Source organism: Chlorocebus sabaeus, chromosome 22, assembly GCF_047675955.1.
Source record: "Chlorocebus sabaeus isolate Y175 chromosome 22, mChlSab1.0.hap1, whole genome shotgun sequence".
Classification (NCBI taxonomy): domain Eukaryota; kingdom Metazoa; phylum Chordata; class Mammalia; order Primates; family Cercopithecidae; genus Chlorocebus; species Chlorocebus sabaeus.
The window spans coordinates 52,518,464-52,542,986 of NC_132925.1; the positions used below are offsets into that span (position 1 = coordinate 52,518,464).

Sequence of the window (24,523 nt, forward strand, 5' to 3'; positions counted from 1 at the left end):
TAAACTTCTTTCCACGGGGCCATGAAATATTAAAAGCACAATCATTCTGCTCTCAGAGGCATGAATTGAAAGAAACATGGGTTTTGAATTCAGACAAAATTTCAAATCCTCATTCACCACTTTCTAGCTGTATGCATCTTTGGGGAAATTACTTAACCATCTGCTCATATGCTAAACAGAGATAATATCTCTTTGAAGGCATAAGGATTCAATGAGATAATATATGTAAAGTGCCTAGTCACAGCAATGTTTCAACCAATGTCAATATACTCACTCTTCTCAGTGTTTTGTAAAATGGATGAAGCTGACATTAGCCCCAACTGATCAGGTACTGTGCTCCTATCTGAAATCTTTCATCAACCAGGACAGGAATCTCATAGGATCTAGGGACATCTCAAGATCACAAATGATAAAAAGGGGGCCAATGGGTGCAACATCTTTTGTATGTGTTTAATTAGAAACCTGATTTCCAACCTAATGTAATTCACAGGTTCATTATATCACACTCCGAAGCGCTCTAGGCAGGGAGATGGGTGTTTGACAGGACAATGAAAAGGCACGCTGCTCCAATTACCACAAATGAAATGCATTACAAATAAACATACGTTTCCAGAGACAGAATAAGGAGATCCTTTATGGAGAAGAGCTGGGAAGGCTGAGCCATGAAGCTGACTCTAATTTTTCACACAGGAGGCAAAATTACAATCTTGCCACATTCACCTCTGATGATGAGTTTAAAGTGGCAAGGACACCACTGAGTTTAACTGCAGTCTGAGACTTGCTGCCTATTGGCAGAGCCTCCCCCCGCTCTCCTACCCTTTTATTTTATACAAGCGTTACACGTATATCCAATGCCCTGAGACAATTAAGAAGAAGAAATTAGTATAAACCCCAAGTCACCAAGGCTCTAACTGGAATCACTTCTGAGTTTGTGGGCACTGCCACTGGGTTAGTTAACATCCAAACGCTGCTGTGTGGATCAAGGTCCTGAGTCGAGAGGAGCTTAACAGGCAGTTGCAGATTAGCAACTATGCAGTGCTAACCCAGACGACATTTAATATTTTTCAATAGTCCCCACCACTGTACTATTCAAGTCTGTTTACAAAGTGGCTCAGTGATCCTCCCAGCCTCATCTCCTAGCATTCCTCATTCTTCCCCTTTTCATCACACACAATATACATACCAAGAACACAATATTTCCGAAAGAGCAATGTCTTTTCATACATTCCTGCCTCATTTATCTGAGAGGCCTTACTCCCCCAATCTCCTACTCCACCTAGTGAACTTCTATTCTTCCTTTAAGTCCAACTCAGATGCCGCCTTTGTTGTTAATCCTTCCCCAGCCTCCTATTCTAGGCAAATTAATTATAGCCCCTTCTATTTTCTCACAGTGATCAGAAGGTAGCATGAAGGCCTTGTATATATATATTTTTAAAAGGTTAAGGGTAGAAATTTTGCTCATTTCAGTTTTGCCACTCATGATCTTTCACAAAGTTGATAGGATCCTTAGTAGAAATCATCTAGTATCATCTATTATAGCAGATTTCAAACATATATTTGTCATATAATTATTTGCTTTAACCAAAATCTCAGGAGAAAGCTCAGAGCATATTCAACAAATGAAACCAGAGCTACACTGGTTGTAACAATATCCAGAGGATCCAAAGTATTTCCCACTTGGCTCTTCCCACTGTAGGCCATGAGGAGGGTCCATGGAACCACTGACTCCAACTCAACACTCTCTCATAAATTAGGAAATCTGGGCTAAGACAAGGAAAATGTGGTATTCAAGGTCATGCAACAATTTAATAATAGCACCTATAAGTTCTTTCTATCACATGTCATTCCTGCCTTCCCATTCTTAGGGGGAAAAAGTTACATGAAAAAAACTGGTGAAAGAAACAAGAGGCTTGGCTAGTCTTTAAAATTCAATGGAAGCTTCTTCCATCAGCTTGCCAGCTGGAGGAGAGGATGCGTCAGTATAATATCTACCTGGAGATAGTCTTAATGACTGGCTGCTAAGAGATTCAGTGAGGCGGCAGAGAGGGCACAGGGTAGGGGGAGGTGCTTGGTTGGGTGGCTGCTATTTGCAGGCCAGCTAGGCACTATGTCTCAGAAGGGGACCGCTTATTTGACCGACTTTCAGGGTCATCAGGAAGAGCCCCCCATCCACCAAAACAAACAAACAAACAAAAACCACACATCTCATTGACAACTGTAGTTTCTATGTAATGTGATTGGTTTAGACTCCAGCAGATCTAGGCTGGATTCTGGAAGGCAATCATAAGCTGACTAACCTGTAGCCTCAGTTTTCTGTCTTTTAAAATCAACACAACACTGATCTCAAAATTTACATGAGATTACCTTGATTAAATGTGATAATATTAGGAAAAGCACTTAGGCAGTATCTCATACACAGCAGGCATTCAATAACCAATAATCCCTTTCTTCCTTTACGTTAGGTACAGCCTTCTCTAGTCAAGTTTCCTATAACATAAAAGCCTTTGAAATTTAAAATACTGACAATACCATGTTGCTATGGACTGAATGTTTGTGTCACTCCTAAACACATATGTTAAAGCCCTAATCCCCAATTGTGATGACATTTGGAGGTAGAACCTTTAGGAAGTAATTAGTATAGATGAAGTCAAGAGAAGAAAGATCCTGTGATGGGAATGGTGCCCTTATAAAGGATGAAGATACCAGGGCTCTTTCCCTTCACCATGTGAGGGCATAGCAAGAAAGTGCTGTCTACAAGCCAGAAAGAAGGCCCTCAACAGAACCCAATCACACTGGCACCCTGATCTCAGACGTCCAGCCTCCAGAACTGTGAGAAATAAATTTCTGTTGTTTAAGCCTCCCAGTCTAAGGTCTTTGTTACAGCAGCCTGGGCTGACAAGACACAGTTTTGGTGAGGAACTCTCATAGACTGCTGGTGGGAGTGTAAACTGGTACAATCATTCTGTAAAACTGTAAAACTACTAAAAGCTGAATATACATATGCCCTATAACCCAGCAAATGCCACTTCTAGGTACACACCCAGCAGGAATAAGAGCTTATATTCACCAAAATCATGAACAAAAATTGTTCATATCACCATTATTCATAATAGCCCCAAACTGGGAACAACTTAATATCTATTACAGCAGAATGCATAAACTGTGATATATTCAGAGAATGAAATACATATCAGCAATGAAAAAGAATGAACTAATGCTATCTACAAGAAAACAAATGAATCTCATGAACATTACGTCAAACAAAAGAAGCTAGACACAAAAATAGTTTCTACTGTAGGATTTCATTTATATAAAGCTCAAAAGCAGGCAAAATTAACATATGCTGAAGGAAGCAAAATAGTGGTTACCTGTTCAGGGAGGAGAAGTCAAGATGAAAGAAGTAATGCACTTTGGAAGGCTGAGATGGGTGGATCACGAAGTCAGGAGTTTGAGACCAGCCTGGCCAACATGATGAAACTCCATCTCTACTAAAAATACAAAAAAATTAGCTGGGCATGTTGGCGCGCACCTGTAATCCCAGCTACTTAGGAGACTGAGGCAGGAAAATTGCTTGAACCCTGGAGGCGGAGGTTGCAGTGAGCCGAGATCACGCCACTGCACTCCAGCCTGGGCGACAGAGCGAGACTCCATCTCAAAAATAAAAAAAGAAGAAGTAATATTGGAAAGAAGCTTAGTAGGTGCTGGTAATGTTGCATGCATATCTCTACTTGGGTCATACTTTATAATTTTATACTAAAAACTCAATGAGTTACAAAAACTATTTCTGCACTTTTACGTATGTCAGTTTGAACTTAAATTTTTAAAAAGTCTACAGAGTAAACAAACCTTTGGAAGCAATAACAGATTGAGTATCATAAGGTCCCCAAAGCTCCTTTACCCCAGGACTACACTCTCAGACACCCTTGTATCCGTTCCTTCTTTTCCACTGCTATGGTTCTAGTTCAAACAGGCAGTACCTCACAGACGGACAACCAAAACATGCTCCTAATTGGTCTCCAGGACTGCACAAGTTCTCCACCCACACCCCCGCTGCCCATTTTCTACACTGTCTTCAGGTAAACCTTCCTAAATACAGCACTGATCAACTCACTCCCCTGATCAAAACCTTCACAAATTTCTACTGACTATGAGATAAGGAAAAAATACCTGAGCTTTGTATTCAAGGTTCTCCTTAGCAGATTCCACCCTACTATTCAAGGATTAACTCAAGATTCATCTTCATCTTGTCCCACTGCTTCAATCAAATAAAACACTGACTCTGAACATGGTCCACACTGTGCCTTCCTCTTTTCACCATCCTCTTGGAAAAAGACTTGGGCAGAAAGAAGCTATTCATTTAACATGACAAAAAGCTAACAAAGTCTTACACTTCCCAAAGCTACCTTCCCATCCAGTATCCTCCTTCACTGTTTCCTTGGGGAGGGAAATACTACTTTAGAAACTTCAATTTCACCTTCAAACGATAAAGATTAGCTAAGAATATGAAGAATAAACCTAGCTCCTGAAAAAATAATAAAAAGAAATTTTACCCCTGTATTCCCTAGCTTCTTGCATGATGGTGATGACAACATTTTTTTTTTAATTTATAAAGCACTTTTGAGTTTACAGAGCACTTTCATAACCTGCTTTAAGTCTCACAGTAATCCTGGAAAACAGGCATTCTCATCCACATTTAACACATAAGGACACTAAGGCTCAGGTGAACACTAAGATTACTTGCCAGTTCTCATATTCCTGGGATTCTGGTCAATAAATGAAGCTGTTATTTCTGACAACCTCCTACTACTCTCGTGAGCATTTCTCTACTACTCCACCACCGGGTGTGCACTCTACATTCTACCCCTGTAGGGTGTTGCTCTCATATTGTAGCTATAATCTCCAGCATGTTACCTGAGACCACCATATTCATCCTCCTATAGGTATTAATAATTTCCTTGGCCACGCACGGTGGCTCACCATCTGTCATCCCAGCACTTTGGGAGGCTGAGGCAGGAGGACTGCTTGAGACCAGGAGTTTGAGAGTAGCCTGAGCAATACAGCAAGGCTCTGTCTCTACCAAAAAAAAAAAAAAAAAAAAAAAAAAAATTAAAGAATAGACCAGGCACAGTGGCTCATGCCTGTAATCCCAGCACTTTGGGAGGCCGAGGCGGGTAGATCCTGAGGTCAAGAGATCGAGACCATCCTGGCAAACATGGTGAAACCCTGTCTCTACTAAAAAAATACAAAAATTAGCCAGGCATGATGGCGCGTGCCCGTAGTCCCAGCTACTTGGGAGGCTGAGGCAAGATAATCGCTTGAACCCGAGGCGAAGGCTGCAGTGAGCCGAGATCGTGCCATTGCACTCCAGCCTGGTGACAGAGCAAGACTCTGGGAAAGAAAAAAAAAAAAAAAAGAAAAAGAAGAAGAATAATTTCCTAGAGGTCTCCAAGATTAGAAAGATTTTCACTCTTTAAAATCCAAAGAATGAAATGCAACTTAAATGGTGAAACTTTAGGCCATATAAGAAGATGTGGAAGTAATATTTGGAGGAGACTATCCAGTGTGCCAAGAACTTAAAATTTCTTCAACCTTTTTTTTGAGGCCTACCATCAGCCAGGCTGCTAAAGGCTGAGGCAAAGAATAAAACGTGACTTTTGCCCTGACGGAACTCACAGCCTAGTATAGACCCCATAGGTGTCAGTCCTGTATGTAGTACTGTTTTTAGCTTAAAGAATCTTTTTTTTTTTGACACAGAGTCTTGCAATCTTGCTCTGTCACCCAGGCTGGAGTGAGGTGGTGTGATCTCAGCTCACTGCAACCTCTTCCTCCCGGGCTCCAGGGATTCGCGTGCCTCAACCTCCTGTGTAGCTGGGATTGTAGGCACATATCAACATGCTCGGCTGATTTTCTAAAAATATTTTTAGTAGAAATGGCATTTCACTATGCTGGCCAGGCTGGTCTCGAGCTCCTGAGCTTGGGTGATCTGCCCACCTCAGCCTCCCAAAGTGCTGAGATTTCAGGCATGAACTACCGTGCCCAGCCAAGGATCTGATTTTTATCTTCACAATCACTGATATTTTTTGCCAAGTTGGAACAAAGACCCAAGAAGCCATTCTAGCTGCTGCTACCCATTCCTCATCTTTAACAATGAATAGCCCATTTAAAATCAAACCACCAAGCAAACAAATAAACTGCCAAAAGACAAGAACTGATGTTTCACATTTTAAAAAATTAATTAACTTAGTTCTAGAAACAAGATGTTGCCATGTTGCCCAGGCTGGTCACAGGGCTCAAATGGTCCACCCACCTCAGCCTCCAAAGTAGCATGACGTTTCACATAGTTTTTTTTCTTTTCTTTTCTTTTTTATTTTTTCATTATACTTTAAGTTCTGGGATACATGTGCAGAATGTGCAGTTTTGTTACAGACGTTATACAATTTCTACATATGTTATACAATATCTAATATGTTACACGATTAACTTATTTGTTGTATTTCTAACTTACCATTGATCCAGAATGGAAGCTAGAGTAGAAATATTTTTGTCAGCTTTCTTTCTTTTTTATTATTATTATACTTTAAGTTCTTGGGTACATATGCACAATGTGCAGGTTATATATGTATACATGTGCCATGTTGGTGTGCTGCACCCGTTAACTCATCATTTACATTAGGTATATCTCCTAATGCTGTCCCTCCTCCCTCCCCCCACCCCACGACAGGCCCCGATGTGTGATGTTCCCCTTTCTGTGTCCAAGTGTTCTCATTGTTCAATCCCCACCTATGAGTGAGAACATGCGGTGTTTGGTTTTCCATCCTTGAGACAGTTTGCTGAGAATGATAGTTTCCAGCTTCATCCATGTCCCTACAAAGGACATGAACTCATCCTTTTTTAATGGCTGCATAGTATTCCATGGTGTATATGTGCCACATTTTCTTAACCCAGTCTATTATTGATGGGCATTTGGGTTGGTTCCAAGTCTTTGCTATTGGACATTTCACATATTTTTAAACAAACATTGGGGAAAACATTTAATCTTACCTAGTATACTCACAGAAATACATGCTAAAATAGTCAAATACTGCTTTACAGATATTATATTAACAGTAAAAAAGATCATACCACGTGCTGGAAAGTGAGGTAAAAATGGTTGATAGACTACAAATATAACAGAAAAAAAAAACTTTCATAGAATCTTTTTAGATATTGCAATATAGTAACATTACCAAAAGCTACAGACATAATCACCTGTGATCAAGTAGTTGGTCTCCTGAAAATTGAGAATGCCTATGGGTTGTACTATGTAATGGTGAAAAACTGGAAGTCAATACAGTTCGTTAACAGAAATATGAATTGAAGAAATCATGGTACATCAGCCATGAAAAAATACAATTTTTAAGATTATGTAAAAATATGTCAAAATTATAAGTGGAAAAAAAAATGAAGTTGTAGCTAGAGTACAACTACGATTATGTAAAAATATGTGTGTGTATGAACAAATACTAGAAGAGAATACAAAAAATGTGAAAGCAGCTCCTCTATTGCTATGGTAAAATTATGAGGTAAATGTTTTCTATTTAAAACATCCTTTAATCATGCTGATATAACAATAAATCACACTTTATTACATTGCTTGTTTAATAGCCTGTCTCCTCCACTAAACTATAAGCTTTGTGAAGACAGGGCAATGTTTCTTGTGCTCGCATGACAGCACCAATTCCTATTAACTAATTCATGAAAGAATAACTGAAATACATGGGAAACCTCAAAGTAAATACTCCCAAGAAGGGGAGAGGAGGTGAATCATTCAAATCAAACAAACAGTTTATCTCTAGGTGCCTGCTTCTAAGATCTATCTAGGGGAAAAACAAAATCAGCATTGAAGAATCTCTGGAGAGTTTGTCTTCCTTCAAAGCTGCTACCCAGATCTTTCTCCTAAGGGTCTGGGGGAAAGCACAGGGTCCTGGGAAGTAGGCAAAGCAGCAGGGAACTCCCAAGACTTTCAGAGGTACCCCAAGTCAGCGAGCCAGTCACTTCATATTCTTTCCCTACTCCAAAACCCACTGCCTATCAAACCCAGGAACCTTCCATATAACTACAGCTGGAATCAACTAGGGGGACAGGAGAAAAGGAGGATGTTGCAAGAGGGACTAACTATGTGGGGAGAAAAAAAGAGGACAGGAGAAAAAAACAGACCAGCAGAGAACAGTCTTTTTAGTAGGAACTTAAGTTTAAGTCTGATGCCACTCTGAGTTCTGGCTAAGAAATAAATTTCCAGGTACAAAGAAAAATAAGAAGCTTTAAAAGAACTGAGCTTTGGAGTGAAAATCCTCTTTCCTGACAACTCAGAATCAGTCTGAAATATACCAGAAGGACTCTAAGTCATAGAAGTATTATAAGCATTAACAAAAACACATAGGGAAAGAAGACAATCTTTAAGTTATTTTCAACCAACCTACGCAACACCTGTCACAAACCATACAGGCTCTTGCCATCTTAAGCAAATTTTGTATCTATCCCTGGTGCTTCTAAGCAAAAGCATCATCAATTGATTAATGCAGAGATCAGAAAGGAGCTTAGCTGCACAGAGAAAGGGGTACAGAGTGAGAAGAGTATTGATTTTAGACATAGCTTTATTTCAGTGTTATAACTTTAAGCAAAACTGCAAGCTCTCTGAGCCTTGGATTCCTAATCCAAGCAGGAAACTATACCAATTTACCTCACAAGGTCAAGGTGACAATTAAATGCAATGGCACATACAAGTCAAAGTACATACATTGTAAAGTTTTACTTAAATATATCACTTTAATATAGAATCATAAATACTACCATTTCCTTCCAAGGGTCACAGTTGAGAGTTTTTTTTTTTTTTTTTTCAAACAAACCTGACCGCATAAGTTATCTGGAAGCTACAGGAAAATTAGTCTCATCCCATTTTGCCAAGTTAACTGATGTTTTATTCTTTCAAAGAGTAGACTTTTCGTGTAGGTGGGTGGCAATAAAGAATACTTTTCCTTTTCCCCTGATCTTAGTGCTGAAATTCCACTATTCGTGACTTAGTGTCAGAGTTTTTCTATTTCCCAGCTCCTTCTATGAAAATGCAAAAACCTGAAAAAGGGTTGCCAGTAACCATTAACAACTCGTAGTTGAGCTAACGTGGGCTCAGCCTACTGAATACTAAGGGCTAGGAAATAGGGATGCTAACAACAATTTGCCCTAAGTGTCCCAAGAACCTGCTGATTTCACATTTTCAGTCTTGTAGTCTCCAACCACAAAAATTCCCTCTAAATTCCCACATTTCAACATCTAAAAATCTCCCAGACTATTTCTTGCACGGAAAATAAGACTTCATGTCCCAATTTTGATTCAGAAAATACATTCACATCTGGAATGAGTCCCAGGTCATAAGATATATGTCCACGGACGGAGAATAAGAGGCATCATTGGAGACAGAAGGCACCAAAAGGTTAAGAAAACAAAATTCACTACCTACACAGACTAGACTCAGCAGCTCTGATACTTGAAAAAATCTATTTCCTCCCCTAAGTTCTTACTCTCATAACTAGAAAAAGTGCCCATGACAATACCTAAAAGGAAACTAAGTGGGGAGCTCTTCCTCATATTTACCTACTCTCAATCCCACCTGTTGCTGGAGTTTCAGACAATACATATTGAAATCTGTTGTTTTTGTTACAGTTTGCAAAGTCCTCCCATAGACATTATCTCATGAAGAAAGTAGGACAAGTAAAATTATTCCAATTTTAAGGATGAGGAAATTGAGATTCAAAGAAGAATAGTAAATTGTTATGGCATGAATTAAACTAGTCTCAAATCCTCCCATCACTACTCTTCATGGCACTGTTCATCGGCCTTTTGTGTCAGAATCTAGATGTTTCTGCAAGAGAATTCCAAGCTAGCACCAAAGGGAAATCATTTAGCTAAATGCCCTTGGAAAACAAGTCTATTAAATGGCTGGAAGTACTGATATTTTTGCCCACAAAATTTCCAACCAGATTAGCTAACCACCTGGCTCTATGGCACCTGGCACTGAGTCTAGGAAGCCTAGGGAGCCTCGAGAAATACGTACAGGATCCAAAGTCACTCTGCTTATCCAAACTTCTCCCTTTCCCTGCCCTGAAACCTTTATGCCAACTAGCCTACATCTGCTCTACACACTTCCTTCCCATTACTGTTATTTTACTTTTACTATCTCTTCCTTTTTACTGAAATGCCTCTTTCCTTCCTCACTAACCTAAATCCCACTCATCTTTCAAAGCTCAGTTCAGATTTGTCCCTTCTGTAGAACATTTGCTTTTTCAGGCCACAGAACCTATAGAACCCACAAATCTGGGTTCTAGTCCTGACTCTATCACTGCCTGGCTAGTTAAGCTTGGGTAATCATCTTAACCTACTTAGACCTAATTCCTTCATATGTAAAATGGGAATAATATTAAGTACTGCACCACAGATTCTATTGTGTGGAGGATTAAATGAGACATGAATGTGACAGTGCTCAAAGTATGAAGTTTCCACATATAAGTCAGCTTAAAAACATCTTCCCCAGAGGCTGTTTCAAAACAGTGCTAATCAATGTTTTCCAAACTATGTACAACAAATTACTCCAACCAAAATGAAGGAATATTCATCCAGGTTTGTTCTATTTTCCCAAATCATTTTTTAGTGTCATGAAAACCTGTTCACAAATGACAGGCTCCTATACTCACTTGAAGGCTCCTATAAATACTCCTGTAGTAAGTTGTTGTCTTAAAGCTGCTATGAAAATCTGCTTGTCATGGTGGAACATTTACTGAACATTTGTCAAGTGTCAATCGTATTGTTAGACATTTTCAAAGTTTATTTCAATTAGTTTGAGATATACTTTATCCCCTCTTTTTAGATGAATAAAGTGAAGTTCAGAGAGAATAAGAAATTGTTCAAGGTCAAACATGTATCTGTCACTGAGAAAAAGAAATACCAAGGTGTTCAGTGGAAAAGAGAAATTTGGAACATTGTTATCCATTAATCACAGAGCGTGATGGTTAGGAGCATGGAAGCATGAACTCTGGAGCTGGACTCCCTGGGTTCAAATTCTGAATTCACTGTGAGCTATAGTTTCCTCATTTGTAAAATTAGGTTAATAGTAGTAATCTATTTGATACCCTAGTAAATGAGTTAATACATCTACTTAGAACAGTGCCTGTCACAATATATATGCCCAATACATTACACATTATCATTTCTCCCACCTTGCTTATCCAAGCCTTTCCCTCTTTTCCCTGCCCTGAAACCTTTATGCCAACTAGCCTACATCTCCACTACACACAACTTACTCACTACTGATGCTATGCTTTTGTTCTTTCTCTTACTCTTAACTAAAATGCCTCTCTCCCGCCTCACTAATCTAAATCCCATTCTTCCACCACAACCCAGCTCAGATCTGTGACCTCTGTGAAACATTTTGACTTCTACAGTCCACTCTGAGACAGTTATATTGTTTGACAATATAAAGAGTTCTTTATATAGTTGATCACTTGATTTCATAAGGGCCTCTGAAGATAGATGATTTAGCCTATATCCCTGATTTTGTTGTTGTTGTTGAGATGGAGTCTCTGTCACCCAGGCTGGAGTGCAGTGGCGCAATCTCGGCTCACAGCAACCTCCATCTTCCGAGTTCAAGCAATTCTCCTGTCTCGCCCTCCTGAGTAGCTGGGATTACAGATGCCCGCCCCCATGCCCGGCTAATTTTTGTATTTTTAGTAGAGATGGGGTTTCACCATGTTGGCCAGGCTGGTCTCAAACTCCTGACCTTAAGTGATCTGCCTGCCTCGGCCTCCCAAAGTGCTGAGATTACAGGCGTGAGCCACTGCGCCCAGCCTATATCCTTAATTTTTGAAACAGAAATTGAGACTTGAATAAACTGCCTATGGTGACACAAAAAGTTAGCTGGCAGAGTACAGACTTGAATCCAGGTGTTTTAAATGTTTGTAATGCTCTTTCCATTACACTGTCCTAATTTTGTCTTCCTTGAGATTCTATATGAGTTCTCAAGACTAAAAGCATATATTCTATAATTCTTTGATTTCAAGTATTTCACTGGTTTCGTAGCCTTCATGGCAACTAGCACATTCAAGTTAGTAGCTGTTTGCTGATTATTTCATCAATCTTTCATTGGTGCCCTTTTACCTAACAGTTAAAATGTTAGTGAACACAGGACTCTAGAACTTAAATTCTCACCATTAGCTATTCATCAGGGGAAGAGAGGGACAGAAGAGGGAAATATATATTCATATGTATTGCTATAGTTGCATTACAAGGTACAACGAAAAGGGATTTACACTATATCACTGGAATCTAGAAATATAAAAGAAAGTTTTTAGCTGTGTTATTATTATTAATATTGAGGGCCTCCAAAGACTCAGGCCATGATAGAGAAATGGGATCTCAATTTCCTCTCACGAAGCCCAAGCCTCTTTGTACAGGATTAAATCAGGCTGAAATTATTGTATGAAGTTGTTAGGCCCCTTGAATAGAGAAAGAGATAAGAAGTATATATCCTGGAAAAGGGATTATAGTTGTGCTTAGAAGGACAGGAATGGAAGAATGATCCTAGATAGGAAGAAGAAAAGAACGAACAAACCCTAGAACTTGAGAAAAGTGCAAGGAAACAAAGGCAGCTTAGTGCCTAGTCTGAGAGAGGAGAAGTAGAGAGCACAACAGCTGTTCTTCAGAAAAACCAAGCATGGAGTTTTTAGGCACCTCAGAGAAGGGTGAATGAGGGAGAGGCACGAGCAGGTACATAATCAGCCTTATGTAAGGGAAGGTGTAGGAAATTCTAATCCAGTAACAATAATTAATGCTTCTATAGCACTTTACACTTTTTTATAAAAAGAGTTTATATATACCACCACTTGCTGACTAGTCACTTCGGTTAATGCAGCTGTCATTTGTTTATATTTACAGGGAACCAACAAGTTGCTTTTGCTCATCATTGATATTTTCATAATTTTTTCATAAGTCATTGATTAGTTCAACAAATAATTACTGAAAACTTTCTTTGTACTGGAGATACAGAAATAAAAGTCATAGTCATTGCCTTCAAGGGGATCTCAGTGTTGTCAAAAGTGAGGTGTTGGGGAAGACAGACAAACCCTGATTATAATACAGCAGGCTAATCGCTATGACAGGTAATCAATGGCATTATGGTTTCTAACACAAATGGAAAGAATTTAAGGAAGGATTAATTCCTGATGCTAGATGAGGCAACAACTGAGTTGAGTCTTGAAGATTATCCAGGTAAAGACACAGGAGAAGAAAGCCTTTCAGGAAGCAGGAGTAGTACAAATAAAGACACAGGGGCATGACACATTCAATTAGCTCTATGTAGTGTCTCATGGTTATATCAAAGTATGTGGCAAACCAAAGAAAGGCAAGGCAGAAGAAGTAAGCAGAGTCACATCATGAAAGCTTGCTATGTACTTTCAACATTTTCCAATCACAATGATGTTTTGGTTCTCCAAATCTCTATTCTACCATTAGTATACTGTTTACAATTAAAGCTGTTTTCAAGAAAACAAATATATTGTTTGTGATAATTTTGAAGAGCCCTTAGAATGGGGAAGTTAAACCATTCCCACACTCCTACTTTGCAGTTGAGAAAAGAAGAAGCCCAAAAAAGCTGTGGAGAAGAAGGCACACAAAACTCTCATAAAGGTATAGACAAAGTAATAGCCCAGAGGAACTTTTTCACTAAAGAAACAGAAATGCACAACTTGGGTGGCCTGAGGTTGGAGTCTCACACTGAGGAAAACAGGTGGCAGAATTTTCAGAAAAATGGTTTCTTGAGAGCCAAGTGTCAATATATGGTAAGAAAAACTTGGTCCTCAATTTTATTCCATTTGCCTTTGCTCTGCTCAGAGCTGCCATGGACTAGATAATACTTTCCAGTACTGTGGGCTATGGCTCTCTCATTCAGAGCTAAATCTCTAAAGATTTATGATGTGGTATGGTTGAAAATTACTAATTAATTTATACTTCACAGGATATGAGTGAAAGCATTCTAAAGCTTATATTTGAAGAGAGTAAGGATGACTTCCAACATATTAACATATATTTCTAATCCTAGGATACTTCGCTGTCTTCATTGTTACCTTCTATCCCTTATCTCATCCTTTGACTCTCTTGCTGCTCTCAATATGGCAAAGATTTACTGAACTCAATCTATGTGTCAGGCCCTATGCTGGATGCTAAGGATGCAAAAAGGAATGAAACATTCAGCCTGTCCTCAGAGAACTCACTATCTAGTGGGGAAGCAGACACATAAACAGACCATTGTGTTGTGTTCAGAGAAAAAGATACTTGCAGTATTGAAAGAGGGCATGAAGGGGGCATAGATGCTCAATACAATCTAGAGAGTTAGAGAAGAGTTTCCAGAAAAGGAAATATTCAGTCTCAAAAGATGAATATGAATTTAATCAAGAAAAGGAAAGAGGAGGAAGGGCAATTGTAATAGTAGACAGCAAAGACAAGGAGGAGGAATGCAACAATGTGTGTACAGAACTGCAAACAGTTCAGTATTGCTGGAAAAGGAAGTTTGGACATGGAAATAATTAGGGGTGGCAGGAGAAGAAAGCAGGGGTCAAATCACAGGAGGGCCATAAACTACCTATAGGATATGAGAAGCCCCTGAAAAACTTTAAGCAAAGGAGTAAAAAGGTAAAATTTGCATTTTAAATAGTTCATTCAGGCTACTAAGTGGAAATCATGAAGAGACTTGCAGAAGTTCTAGGTGAAAGTTAATGAGAACTTGAAATAGGCAACCACTGATGTCCCACTTAAAATAAAGAATAGAAGAGCTGGAATAGGAAGGAACAACATGGATTTCAATATTGGATCAAACGACCCTTAACCACCCAGATGGAGATGTCCAGCAGGCAGCTGAATGTATGTCTAAAGATGAGGACAAAGTTTTGGACTAAAGGTAATGATTAGGGAACCGATGGTATTTAGGAGGTAACTGACACCTTGAGAGTAGAGGGACCAGGGAGAATATGCAGTATAAAAAAAGAAGTGGGCAGGAAAAGGGGGCCCAGAGGAACATCTACATTTAATGAGGTAGACAAAGGGAAAGAACAAGAAGAGTGAAAAGACACTTCAATAAAACAAGTATGAAGAGAACCAAGAGGCTGGGGGTGGTGGCTCATGCCTGTAACCCTGACACTTTGGGAGGCTGAGGCAGGAGGATCACTTGGGACCAAGACTTCGCGACTAGCCTAGGCAACATAGCAAGATCTTGTCTTTACAAAACTATTTAAAAATTTTAAAAAGGAACAAGGAATGCAGTGTCCTGAAGCCAAGGAACTTCCAAAGGGAAGATATACAGTGTCAAACACATCAGTGAAGGTTTGACACCTTCCTCTGGATTTAGCAATTAGGTTCCCTAGCAAGAACAGTATCAATATTACAAAGAAGGCAGAAGGCCAGTGTCAGTGGAAAAGGGCAAATAACTGGATAAGTAATAAGTGAGATTTATCTTTCATGTTTGGAAGAGTGATTAGGAAAGTTAGGATCAGTTTTTCATTTGTTACTTTATTTACAAGAATGGAGCAACCCATAGAAGGAGCAATCAGTAGAAAATGAGAGTATGAACAGGAGGAAAAAGAGAGATGAAATCTGAAGCAAGATCATGCAGAAGACAAGAGAGATTGCGTCTTTTTCAACAATAGGCAATGGCTTTATCCTCAGGGAATGAAATAAAGAAAATCAACGTTAAGGTAAGAGAACCAGGACAAGAGCATTCCAAACAAAGGCAGCTGTGCAATAATAGCACCAGGTCTTGAAAGTCCAGCACGTGTGCAGGGAGAGGGTAATCCAGAGTACAGCAAAATTCAGGATTGAAGGGACGGTGAGAAATTAGTCTGAAAAGCTGAAGACAAACTGTGAATAAGCATAATGAGCAACTACATGTTAGGGAAGAATGTTAAGAAAGAAGCTAACTTTCTAAGAACTGTGAATGCTTTTGTTTTGCCTAAAAATATTCTGAAAGCAATGTTCTAGGCTTTGATTGGACAGGGAAACAAATACAGGCACTACCTTTTAAAGGCTTTCTGTGTATTTCTCTCTTCCTTCATTTTCCTCTGTAGCCATCCTTCCTTAATTAGTCACAAGTAAAACTGAAGGAGAGCTATTTTAGAATTTACTTATTAAATAAAGGTTTACGTGGCCCTGTCCCTAATTATTAAATATAGCTGAGTTAATGGGTAATGTTTTTGTCATTAAAAAAAACTAAGTTATATTGCCTTTTGAAAAACACAAAAGAAAGCCTTTGATGATGCGGTCTTTAAGCCAGTGGCCCTCAATTAAAAAACAACAAAAAGAAGATTCCTCATCCCAGAAGTGTGCAAAATAAACAATCACTTGCATAACAAAATTTTGAGAACTCAAAAAAGGAACCAAGGTAGATCAGATACCTGCAGCTGGAAACAGGGAAAGATGCAACACTAACTACTAGTATGGCTCTTTAGCTTTTACAAAATGCTTTTATGGTACCTTATTTTATTTAATTATCACAATAGTGGTATGACAAATACATAATGTTATCTCCACTTTGCAGGTAAGGACACTAATTTTTGTCTGTTATTCTAGAACCTTGAACAGTGCCTGATATATATAGTAGACCCCCAGTGGAAATTTGTCAAATAGATGGAGGAAAGGCTCAAGGAGATTATGTAACTCTGATAAGGCCATATGGTTAACAGTGGAGCCAGATCTCAATTCGAAGTCTTTTGACCCTCAATCCTGTATCTTCACATTGTTTCATGCTGCTGAAAAGGAAAGAAGGGCAGGGTGACGGCATCTAATCTATTTTACAATCTTACATGAACTGGTTAAAATTTCTGAAATGCCTGCTGTCAAGCAACAAACACCAAGGCCCATATACATCCTCCTATTCTTAGTCATGCAGCATGGACATTCTTAGAGTTCAGGGACCTGTGGTATCTGCTCATTTTATTCTCTCCATAGGTCACTGCCCTATTAAAAACTACATATTCCTGCTGTATTGAAGCAATGTCTGCAGAACAGAAAAGGCTTCTAGATCATCCTCTCCTTTCTCTAAAGAGATATTGTAGCCTTCTGATACCCAATTGCTTCTATGTGGGAATCTAAAAAAATTAGGTAACAATTATTTTCTTATACAAAAGGTAATTTCTCTGGCAAAAGATTTTCCACAATTCATTTAAATAGTGAGCACCCCACTGCTTTTGAAATTATTCAATTTACAAAAAGTCAACATACACAGCTTTTTCAGGATCATATCCACCACCTAGAGTGAAGTCATGGTTAAATGCTGTAGCCTCAAGACAGAGTTGCATCTTGGTTTTTCTGTGTGTTTAGTGGCACTCCCACTATGTGTACACCTGTAAATCTTGTAAGACCTTCTGTAAGCTTATCGGGTGGCACTGTCATCTTTTGTTTTAGATTCCCACATAGATTTAGCCACAAGTCCCAATTCCCATCATTGATGAGGAAATACACACAGCAGGCATCACAGGATTAGCCTCTTTTTTCACAATAACATATGGTAGCAATACTGTAACAAGGAGGTACTGAATGAAGACCATTCAAAGGTGAGCTTTTCATTCCAGGAAATGTTTAGTCATTTATTGACATATGTCTCTGCTTCCAAAGGTTTACAAGCATTACCATATAGAAAAAAATTAGAGCTAATGCTTTTAAAAGAAAATGGCACAAAAACTGAACCATGGAAATAATATAGTGCTGGAAAGGATCTTGGAGAATATATTTCAATCCTCTCATTTGACGAATTTTAGAAAATCAAAGTCCAAAGATGCAAAGTGGTTTATTTAAGAATACATGGTGGCACATTTTAATGGAACATTTCTAACTACAACATCTTCATTCCCTAGGATAACCTATCTCTGTGTTCCCATAGCACCCTATGCATACTAATTACCATACAATATTAAAATCCTCTTTAAATGCCTGTCTTCCTCCATTGGACTGGAAGATTCCAATAGACAAGGCCAGTGTTTAAGTCATCCTTACATCCCTTGTAAATTTGAGGGAAAGGTATGCACATCTGAAAAACTTCCTATTAAGGCCTCTATTCCTTTTTGCTTAGCAAGATATTAAAAAGAACAAGGTTATTACAGATCTGAACTTGGGTACAGAAAGACAGTAAGCAAGCAACCTTAGGTAGATAGGAATGCTAACATAAAAATGGGTTCCTGAAAGGAAGGTCAGCATTACATCACAGTCCTACCAACTTTATTAGACTGTTGGATTTTGATGATGAGGTCTCCAAGAATCTTCTTCAACCATTTTATTTTATTTATTTTTTTGGAGATGGAGTCTTGCTCTGTCACTCAGGCAGGAGTGCAGTGGTGCAATCTCGGCTCACCACAACTTCTGTCTCTCTGGTTCTCCTGACTCAGTATCCCGAATAGCTGGGACTATAGGCACACACTGCAACAACCAACTAATTTTTTGTATTTTAGTAGAGACGGGGTTTCACTGTGTTGCTGGTCTTGAACTCCTGAGCTCAGGCGACACGCCTGCCTCAGCCACCCAAAGTGCTAGGATTACAGGTGTGAGCCACCAGGCCCAGCCTTCTTCAACCATTTTAGAATGAACTTTGCTGAAACAACAATAACACAAATGAACACAAACAAGGAATAGTGTAATTGCTGGTGTGGCTAATAGTGTGAGCGTGCTTATATGGTCTTTTTAAGCACTTACAGCTCCATGAGGAGTCTTCAAAAGAAGCCAACACAAACAGTATTTTTCAGGAGAAAAAGAATTTGAGAAATCTCCTAAAAGAGTGACTTAAGAGTAAAAAGAAACTTGAGTTGGAGTCAGATGTGAGTTTTAGTTCCCATTCTTTCACTAACTTCTTATTTGACCTTGGGCAAAGCATTCCATTTCTCTAGGCTAGATGATGATTCAGGATCCTTCAAGTTTAAATGCTATCATTATGAGATTAAAAGTCCCCACCAGTCCTTGAGATAGTAAGGGATGGAAAAATATAAAAGTTAAAGGTAGAAAATAGTAAAAATGGAGGGATACTGTGGTAGAGTGGGGAAAAAAAAAAAAAAAAAAAAACCATGGTAGAGAGATTAAAGTTCTAGATTCTAGTTCTGGTTCTACCATTAGCTAACTGAGTAACCTTGAACAAGCCACGTCCCCTCTCGAGATCAAGATTTCCCCATTTATAAAGTAACTCAGGTGATCTTTCAGCTCTAATATCTGAGAATTCTAAAGTGCAAGCAACTGCTGCTATGAACAATCAAATTCTGTGCAATCAGTATATTTAGATTAGAAATAAGTCGCTTAAAGTATTAAACAAAGAGAAGCCCCAAACCTTATTTGAGTGTTCCTTCAAGTTCAAATTCAAGTATTTTTTAGAGCCACTCACAAGCACTAGTTCAAGCAGACTGCTGTACTTTGAATTCCTCTATTCTTGATGAAATGCTCAAAGGCTGGCTAGAAAAGAATGGAGACAGGTACACCTAGATAATCCAGCATTAATTCAGTCTCTTCATTGTCCCCTTCTTTTCTGCTGTTGTACTTTCCTTACGCTATCCGCTGCCTGGACTGAGACAAACCTATCTCTTTTGATTCCAATTCTTCAGAGCTCAGTTAAAACCTCACTTCTTCTGAGAAACCTTCCATTCCCACTCTAGCCCAGATCCATCACTTAACTCTCAAACTTCTGCAGTATTACATTGCTATGTAAAGTGTAAATGAGATTGGTACAGAGCTTATTACATCTGGCATATGTTGTTCAATAAATGACAGTAGTTGGTGTTACTGCCACACCCTTAGCACTAATGGTATATCCTTTAGCTAAGTGCATCTAACATTTAATGTGATTATGAATCACCTGGGGATCTTATTCAAATGCAAATTCTGACTTAGTAGGTGTGAGGTGGGACCTGAGATTCTGCAGTTCAAAATGCTCCTGGTTGATGCCAATGCTGTTGATCCAAAGGCCCAAGGGTTACTTTTTAGTAAAATTTTTTTTAGAAGTATTTATCTTATCTACCTATCTGGACAGTAAGCTCTTAGATGGCAGATACTGTGTCTCATTTTTCTTAGCAAATATCCTCTGGACAGAGAAGGTGCTTCATAAATATCTGTTGACTTAATATCTGCAGTCTAGACACTCAAGAGTACCTGTGCTATACTGAATCAAACACTGAAACATCATGCTAGAATGAAAAGCTCACTTGATCACTGGGGTCAGAATCTCCAGAACAGAGGCAGGACAGAATCTGAGAGAAAACTTACCTCTTCACTAGTGAGAGTATAACACACAGAAGAAACAACATAAACACCTGTTCCTTGCTTAAGCACAATCATCAAAGTGCAATCTTAATTGCATTTCAAATTTAGCCATGAACCTTAAAAGAGGACATTCATTTTCTGGCAATATTTTAAAAACACTAATAATAATTAATAAGGTATATAAAGAGCTTGATTTCATTTTTTTAATGGCACAGATAAATTTTTCAATAATCTTTTAGTGTGCAATTAATCTAAAGATCTCAAAAACAACCAATGAAAACATTTCCAGCAAAAGAAAAACATCTTCCAATTTTCCCATCAACCTGGTCAGTGGTGGGGTCTCCAATTGCTCACAATAACAATGATAGAAATTCAAAGGAAACTGTGGTGTATTAAGGATGCTCTGAGAGGCTGCTTATTTTAAGTCCTTCTTTTACATCCCTTGTTATTTAAATGCTGTTCAAACCCTTTTTATTTTAGCATTCTATAATTCAGAGGGGACCAATATTTCTAAGTTCTACTGAGACTACACTCTGACTTCCTATTCCAGCACCAGGAAAATAATATAGGGCATATACGATATCACTCATTGAATACTATCTAGGTAGCTTAAACTGTGAGACAATTTTACTAAAATCAGCCTTCAGTGCAAAAATCACCTGTGTAAGTCACTGCGTTTGTCATGGCATGCACCTGCTCCTTAACTCATAGAGACTTTTCAATAAAACCACTCATCAATATTTAACTGAGATGTTTTTGACAAATTTAGGCCCATGTTAGAAGAGCAATTCTGGGAATTGTTATTAAGCACAGAAACACAGGAACACAGAACTACTGTCAAGAACTAGACTTGAACTGGGCTTATGAGTTTTAATAAATCAATGTTATTACTTCAGAGAAAATAGGAAAACAGTTGGGAGTCAGCCCAAAGGAAAGTGGCTTCTATGACTTCCATCAGGGGCTTCTAGTCTCCAGGGCAAGGCAAATTCTCTAGTTTATGCCAAATAGTCTTCCTAGAGAATACTATCGAAAGAGAGTTTCAAATCTTAAGCTACAGAAGCATTTATAACTAAACAGAAATCTGCAGCAGCTTCATTATACCCATACAGATGAGTATCAGTACCTATCTATAGATACGTAACCGGCAATAAGACTCAAAACAAGTGCCTTTAATAGGATAAGAAATCAGGACAAGGTACAGGAGAGTCAGATTCCTGCACAGAAAAATAAAGCACGAATGTCATTCTCATTTCTCCTCCTCCTTTTCTTGGCCTTTCTTCAAGACTCATCTTTTATGAAGCTTTCTCCAATAACTCTGGCTCTCACTAACCACTCCATTTGTTGACTGCCTGAAACACTAGTCTCAACCAATAATTCTAGATTTCTTTTTAACTGTTTCATGTATCCACTTTGTGTCCCAAATTTGAGTGAGTTCTCTTAAAAGGCCCCCACACTGCCTAGAGGGAGCTTGTTATTAATATTGCTAATAATAATAGTGAGGCAACATAACACAGTGGAATGAAAGCAGTGGAGTCAAACAGGCCTAAGTTCAAATCCTGCTTCTACCACTTGCTGGCTATATGATTGTAAACATACTACTTACCTTTCCTAAGCCTCAGTTTTGTGGAGAAAATGCAATGAGATATCATGCTGAGAGTACAGCGTTTGGCATATAATGGATGCTCTGACTGAGCACCTTTACTAGCTTGGTTACCTTCCCTTCCTCCTTAATAAGCACTAGTTGATATGAACTGAGTCAGAGTAATTCTCCTAAGGAGGGCTGCCAGTGGCACTATCATATGCATTTACACTTTCCCCATTACCCTCTTCCATGTGCCTTTGTCATTTCCTGGCAAAAGTCCTTTCGGATTTTCTACTCTACTCTCTTGAAAAGGCCAACCACATAAGTCACCCAAGCATCTCCACATCTGCATCTCATTTCCACCACACCCACATGCCAGCACTCCCTCCCTCTGGATCTCCCAGAGAATGCTAGAGAGAGAAAGCGGTGAAGCAGCCAAAAGAGGAAATGGAGAGAAATAGCTCTGTGGTCTCTCTGTGCACCCCTCCTGGTAAGAACACTCAGGTCCAGTCTCCAACCTCAACCCCTGTGAGAAAAAAACAAACAAAACCCTCGCTCATATTCCTGGAGAAAAGGCACCCCCAGATTTTTGGCCTCTTCATTTCTCCAAGCCCTTCACCTGTCAATTTCACCATCCCACCATTCCCTAGGTTAAGTATAAAATAGAGCCGCTTTTAACTAATTTGTCTTAAGTGGACCTCATTCGTACTTTTACCAACCAGCAGCCTTCACCATTCTAAGTTGGAAACATGCTACCTATTCCTTTAAAAGAAAAAAAAAATTCTTGAAGTTTCCCATCTACTACATTAAGGCAGGTCTCCTTTTATTTGTGCCTCTTTAATGACCCATAATATTTTACCAAGGTCTTCATCTTTCTGCTAGAAAAAGCCACCATTCACTTCCACACACACCCCCCGACCCACACCACGCACATTTCAGAAAAACAAGCAATCAAAAAAAAAAAAAAACCACACGTCCCCTCCCTGCTGCACAAAATACAACAATTTTATTATTCATAAAGAGACTTCAGCCATGTCCGGGAAACAAGCCCGTGTACACCTGGGCCACCACATCTGTGATTTCATCAACCTGATGTCAATACTTGATATCAGCCGTCATGGGTCCAGGTTAAAAAAACCCACCACCACCCTCTCCCTCCAAAATACCAATTTCCACTCCAAATTCACTCCGTGCTTCATGAAGTTAAACCTTTTACTTTAAACCCTAAATGTTCCTTCAGCCACCTGGGACTATTTCACCTCAGATTTTATGTGTCTAAGCTGACAAGTCTGTCCCCTCGTCTCCCCCCAAAAAAAAAATTTCCTAAGAGCCTTTCCTGTTGCATAAAGTAGCTCCTTCTTGTATGTGACCCGGGAGACCCGGGGCATTCGAGGGGTATTTTAGCTTAGGGTTCGCCTTTCCGGGCTGATGGATGTCTTCCCTCACCACGCAAATGCGCGCTCAGCCCCCACCTCCTCCCAGCGGGACCTCAGGGACCCTCCTTTTTATTGGTCTGAAACGTTTCCTCGGCGACTTGGGACCGTCCTCTCCTGGCCTGCGGCTGCCGGCGGATCCCGACCCCCGAGGGCGGCGGCGCCCGGCACCTACCAGTCGGCGTGCGGCTCGTCGACCACCAGCAGCACCTTGGCCTTCCTGGCAGCGGCGGGCGCGGGCGCGGGCGCGTCCACCAGGCCAGCCGAGGCGGCGGTCTGCTTCACAGCTTGGGACAGCGAGCTGAAGAAGCTGCTGCCCACCGACGGCGTCGGCGCGGGCTGCGGCGCAGGCTGCGGCACGGGCGCCGAGGCGGGCGGCGGCCTTCGCTCCGGGCCCGGCGAGGCGGTCGGGGGCGCAGCCGAGGCCGAGGCCGCGCCCGGGCCGGGGGGCGGCGGCGGCTGCTGGGGCTCGGGCCGCTGCAGGTCGGTCATGTAGCCGTTGGGCAGGTTGGCGATGAAGCTGCTGTCCGACAGCCGGCGCCGCAGGAAGTTCATCATCTGGCTTGACGGGCTGGGGGCGCGCGGGGCTACGGGGTCCGGCGGCGCGGAGGGAGAGCGAGGGCGGAAGGCGAGGCTGAGGCGGCTGAGGCGGCTGAGGCAGCGGCTTAGGCAGCAGAGACTCTGCCCCCGGCGCCAAACCCCGCAGACAGCCGCGGCCGACTGGGCCAGGCAAGCCGGGCGGCGCGAGGCTCGCTGAGAGGGAGCGGGCGGGGCAGGGGCGGGGCCAGAGATAGCCCCCGCCCCGCGCCGCAGAGGCGGCCCCGCCCCCCTCACGGAGGGCACCTAACCGCCTGTCTGGCGACTCTCGGGGCTTGCAGGAGGGGGCGACCCAGGCCTCCTGCAACCTGAGCGTGACTATGCGGGGAGGGTGTGGGAGCCAGGCCTTCTCCCCAGGGGAAGGAAAAGGAACCAGAGTCCCCACCATCTTTTTGGTTAGAGAGAAAAAGAGCCGTGTCCCAGCTGAGATGGAGGCGAAGGAAACCGACCCCACTCCCTTTGGAAAGATAAGAGGTGTCAGCCTCCTTACGCGGAGGTGAGAACGAAAGGAGTCATCTCAATCACGCGCGCACACACGCACACACGCACGAACACCCTGTAGTGAGGAGGAAAAGAACCACCTCCTTTCCCAACGCTGGGGAGAAAG

At 40.6% G+C, this 24,523-nt stretch overlaps 1 protein-coding gene across 1 annotated transcript in view; it reads right to left on the reverse strand.

Annotated features, from left to right (window-relative positions):
* The window catches only part of SYN2 (synapsin II), a 192,235-nt gene extending 168,153 nt beyond the window's left edge, over positions 1–24,082 (reverse strand). The window contains exon 1 of the mRNA XM_007985255.3: positions 23,495–24,082. Within this exon, the coding sequence (XP_007983446.1) occupies positions 23,495–23,877 (383 nt within the window). The 5' untranslated portion in view covers positions 23,878–24,082. The remainder of the gene's footprint in view (positions 1–23,494) is intronic.
* Between the last annotated feature and the right edge of the window lie 441 nt (positions 24,083–24,523).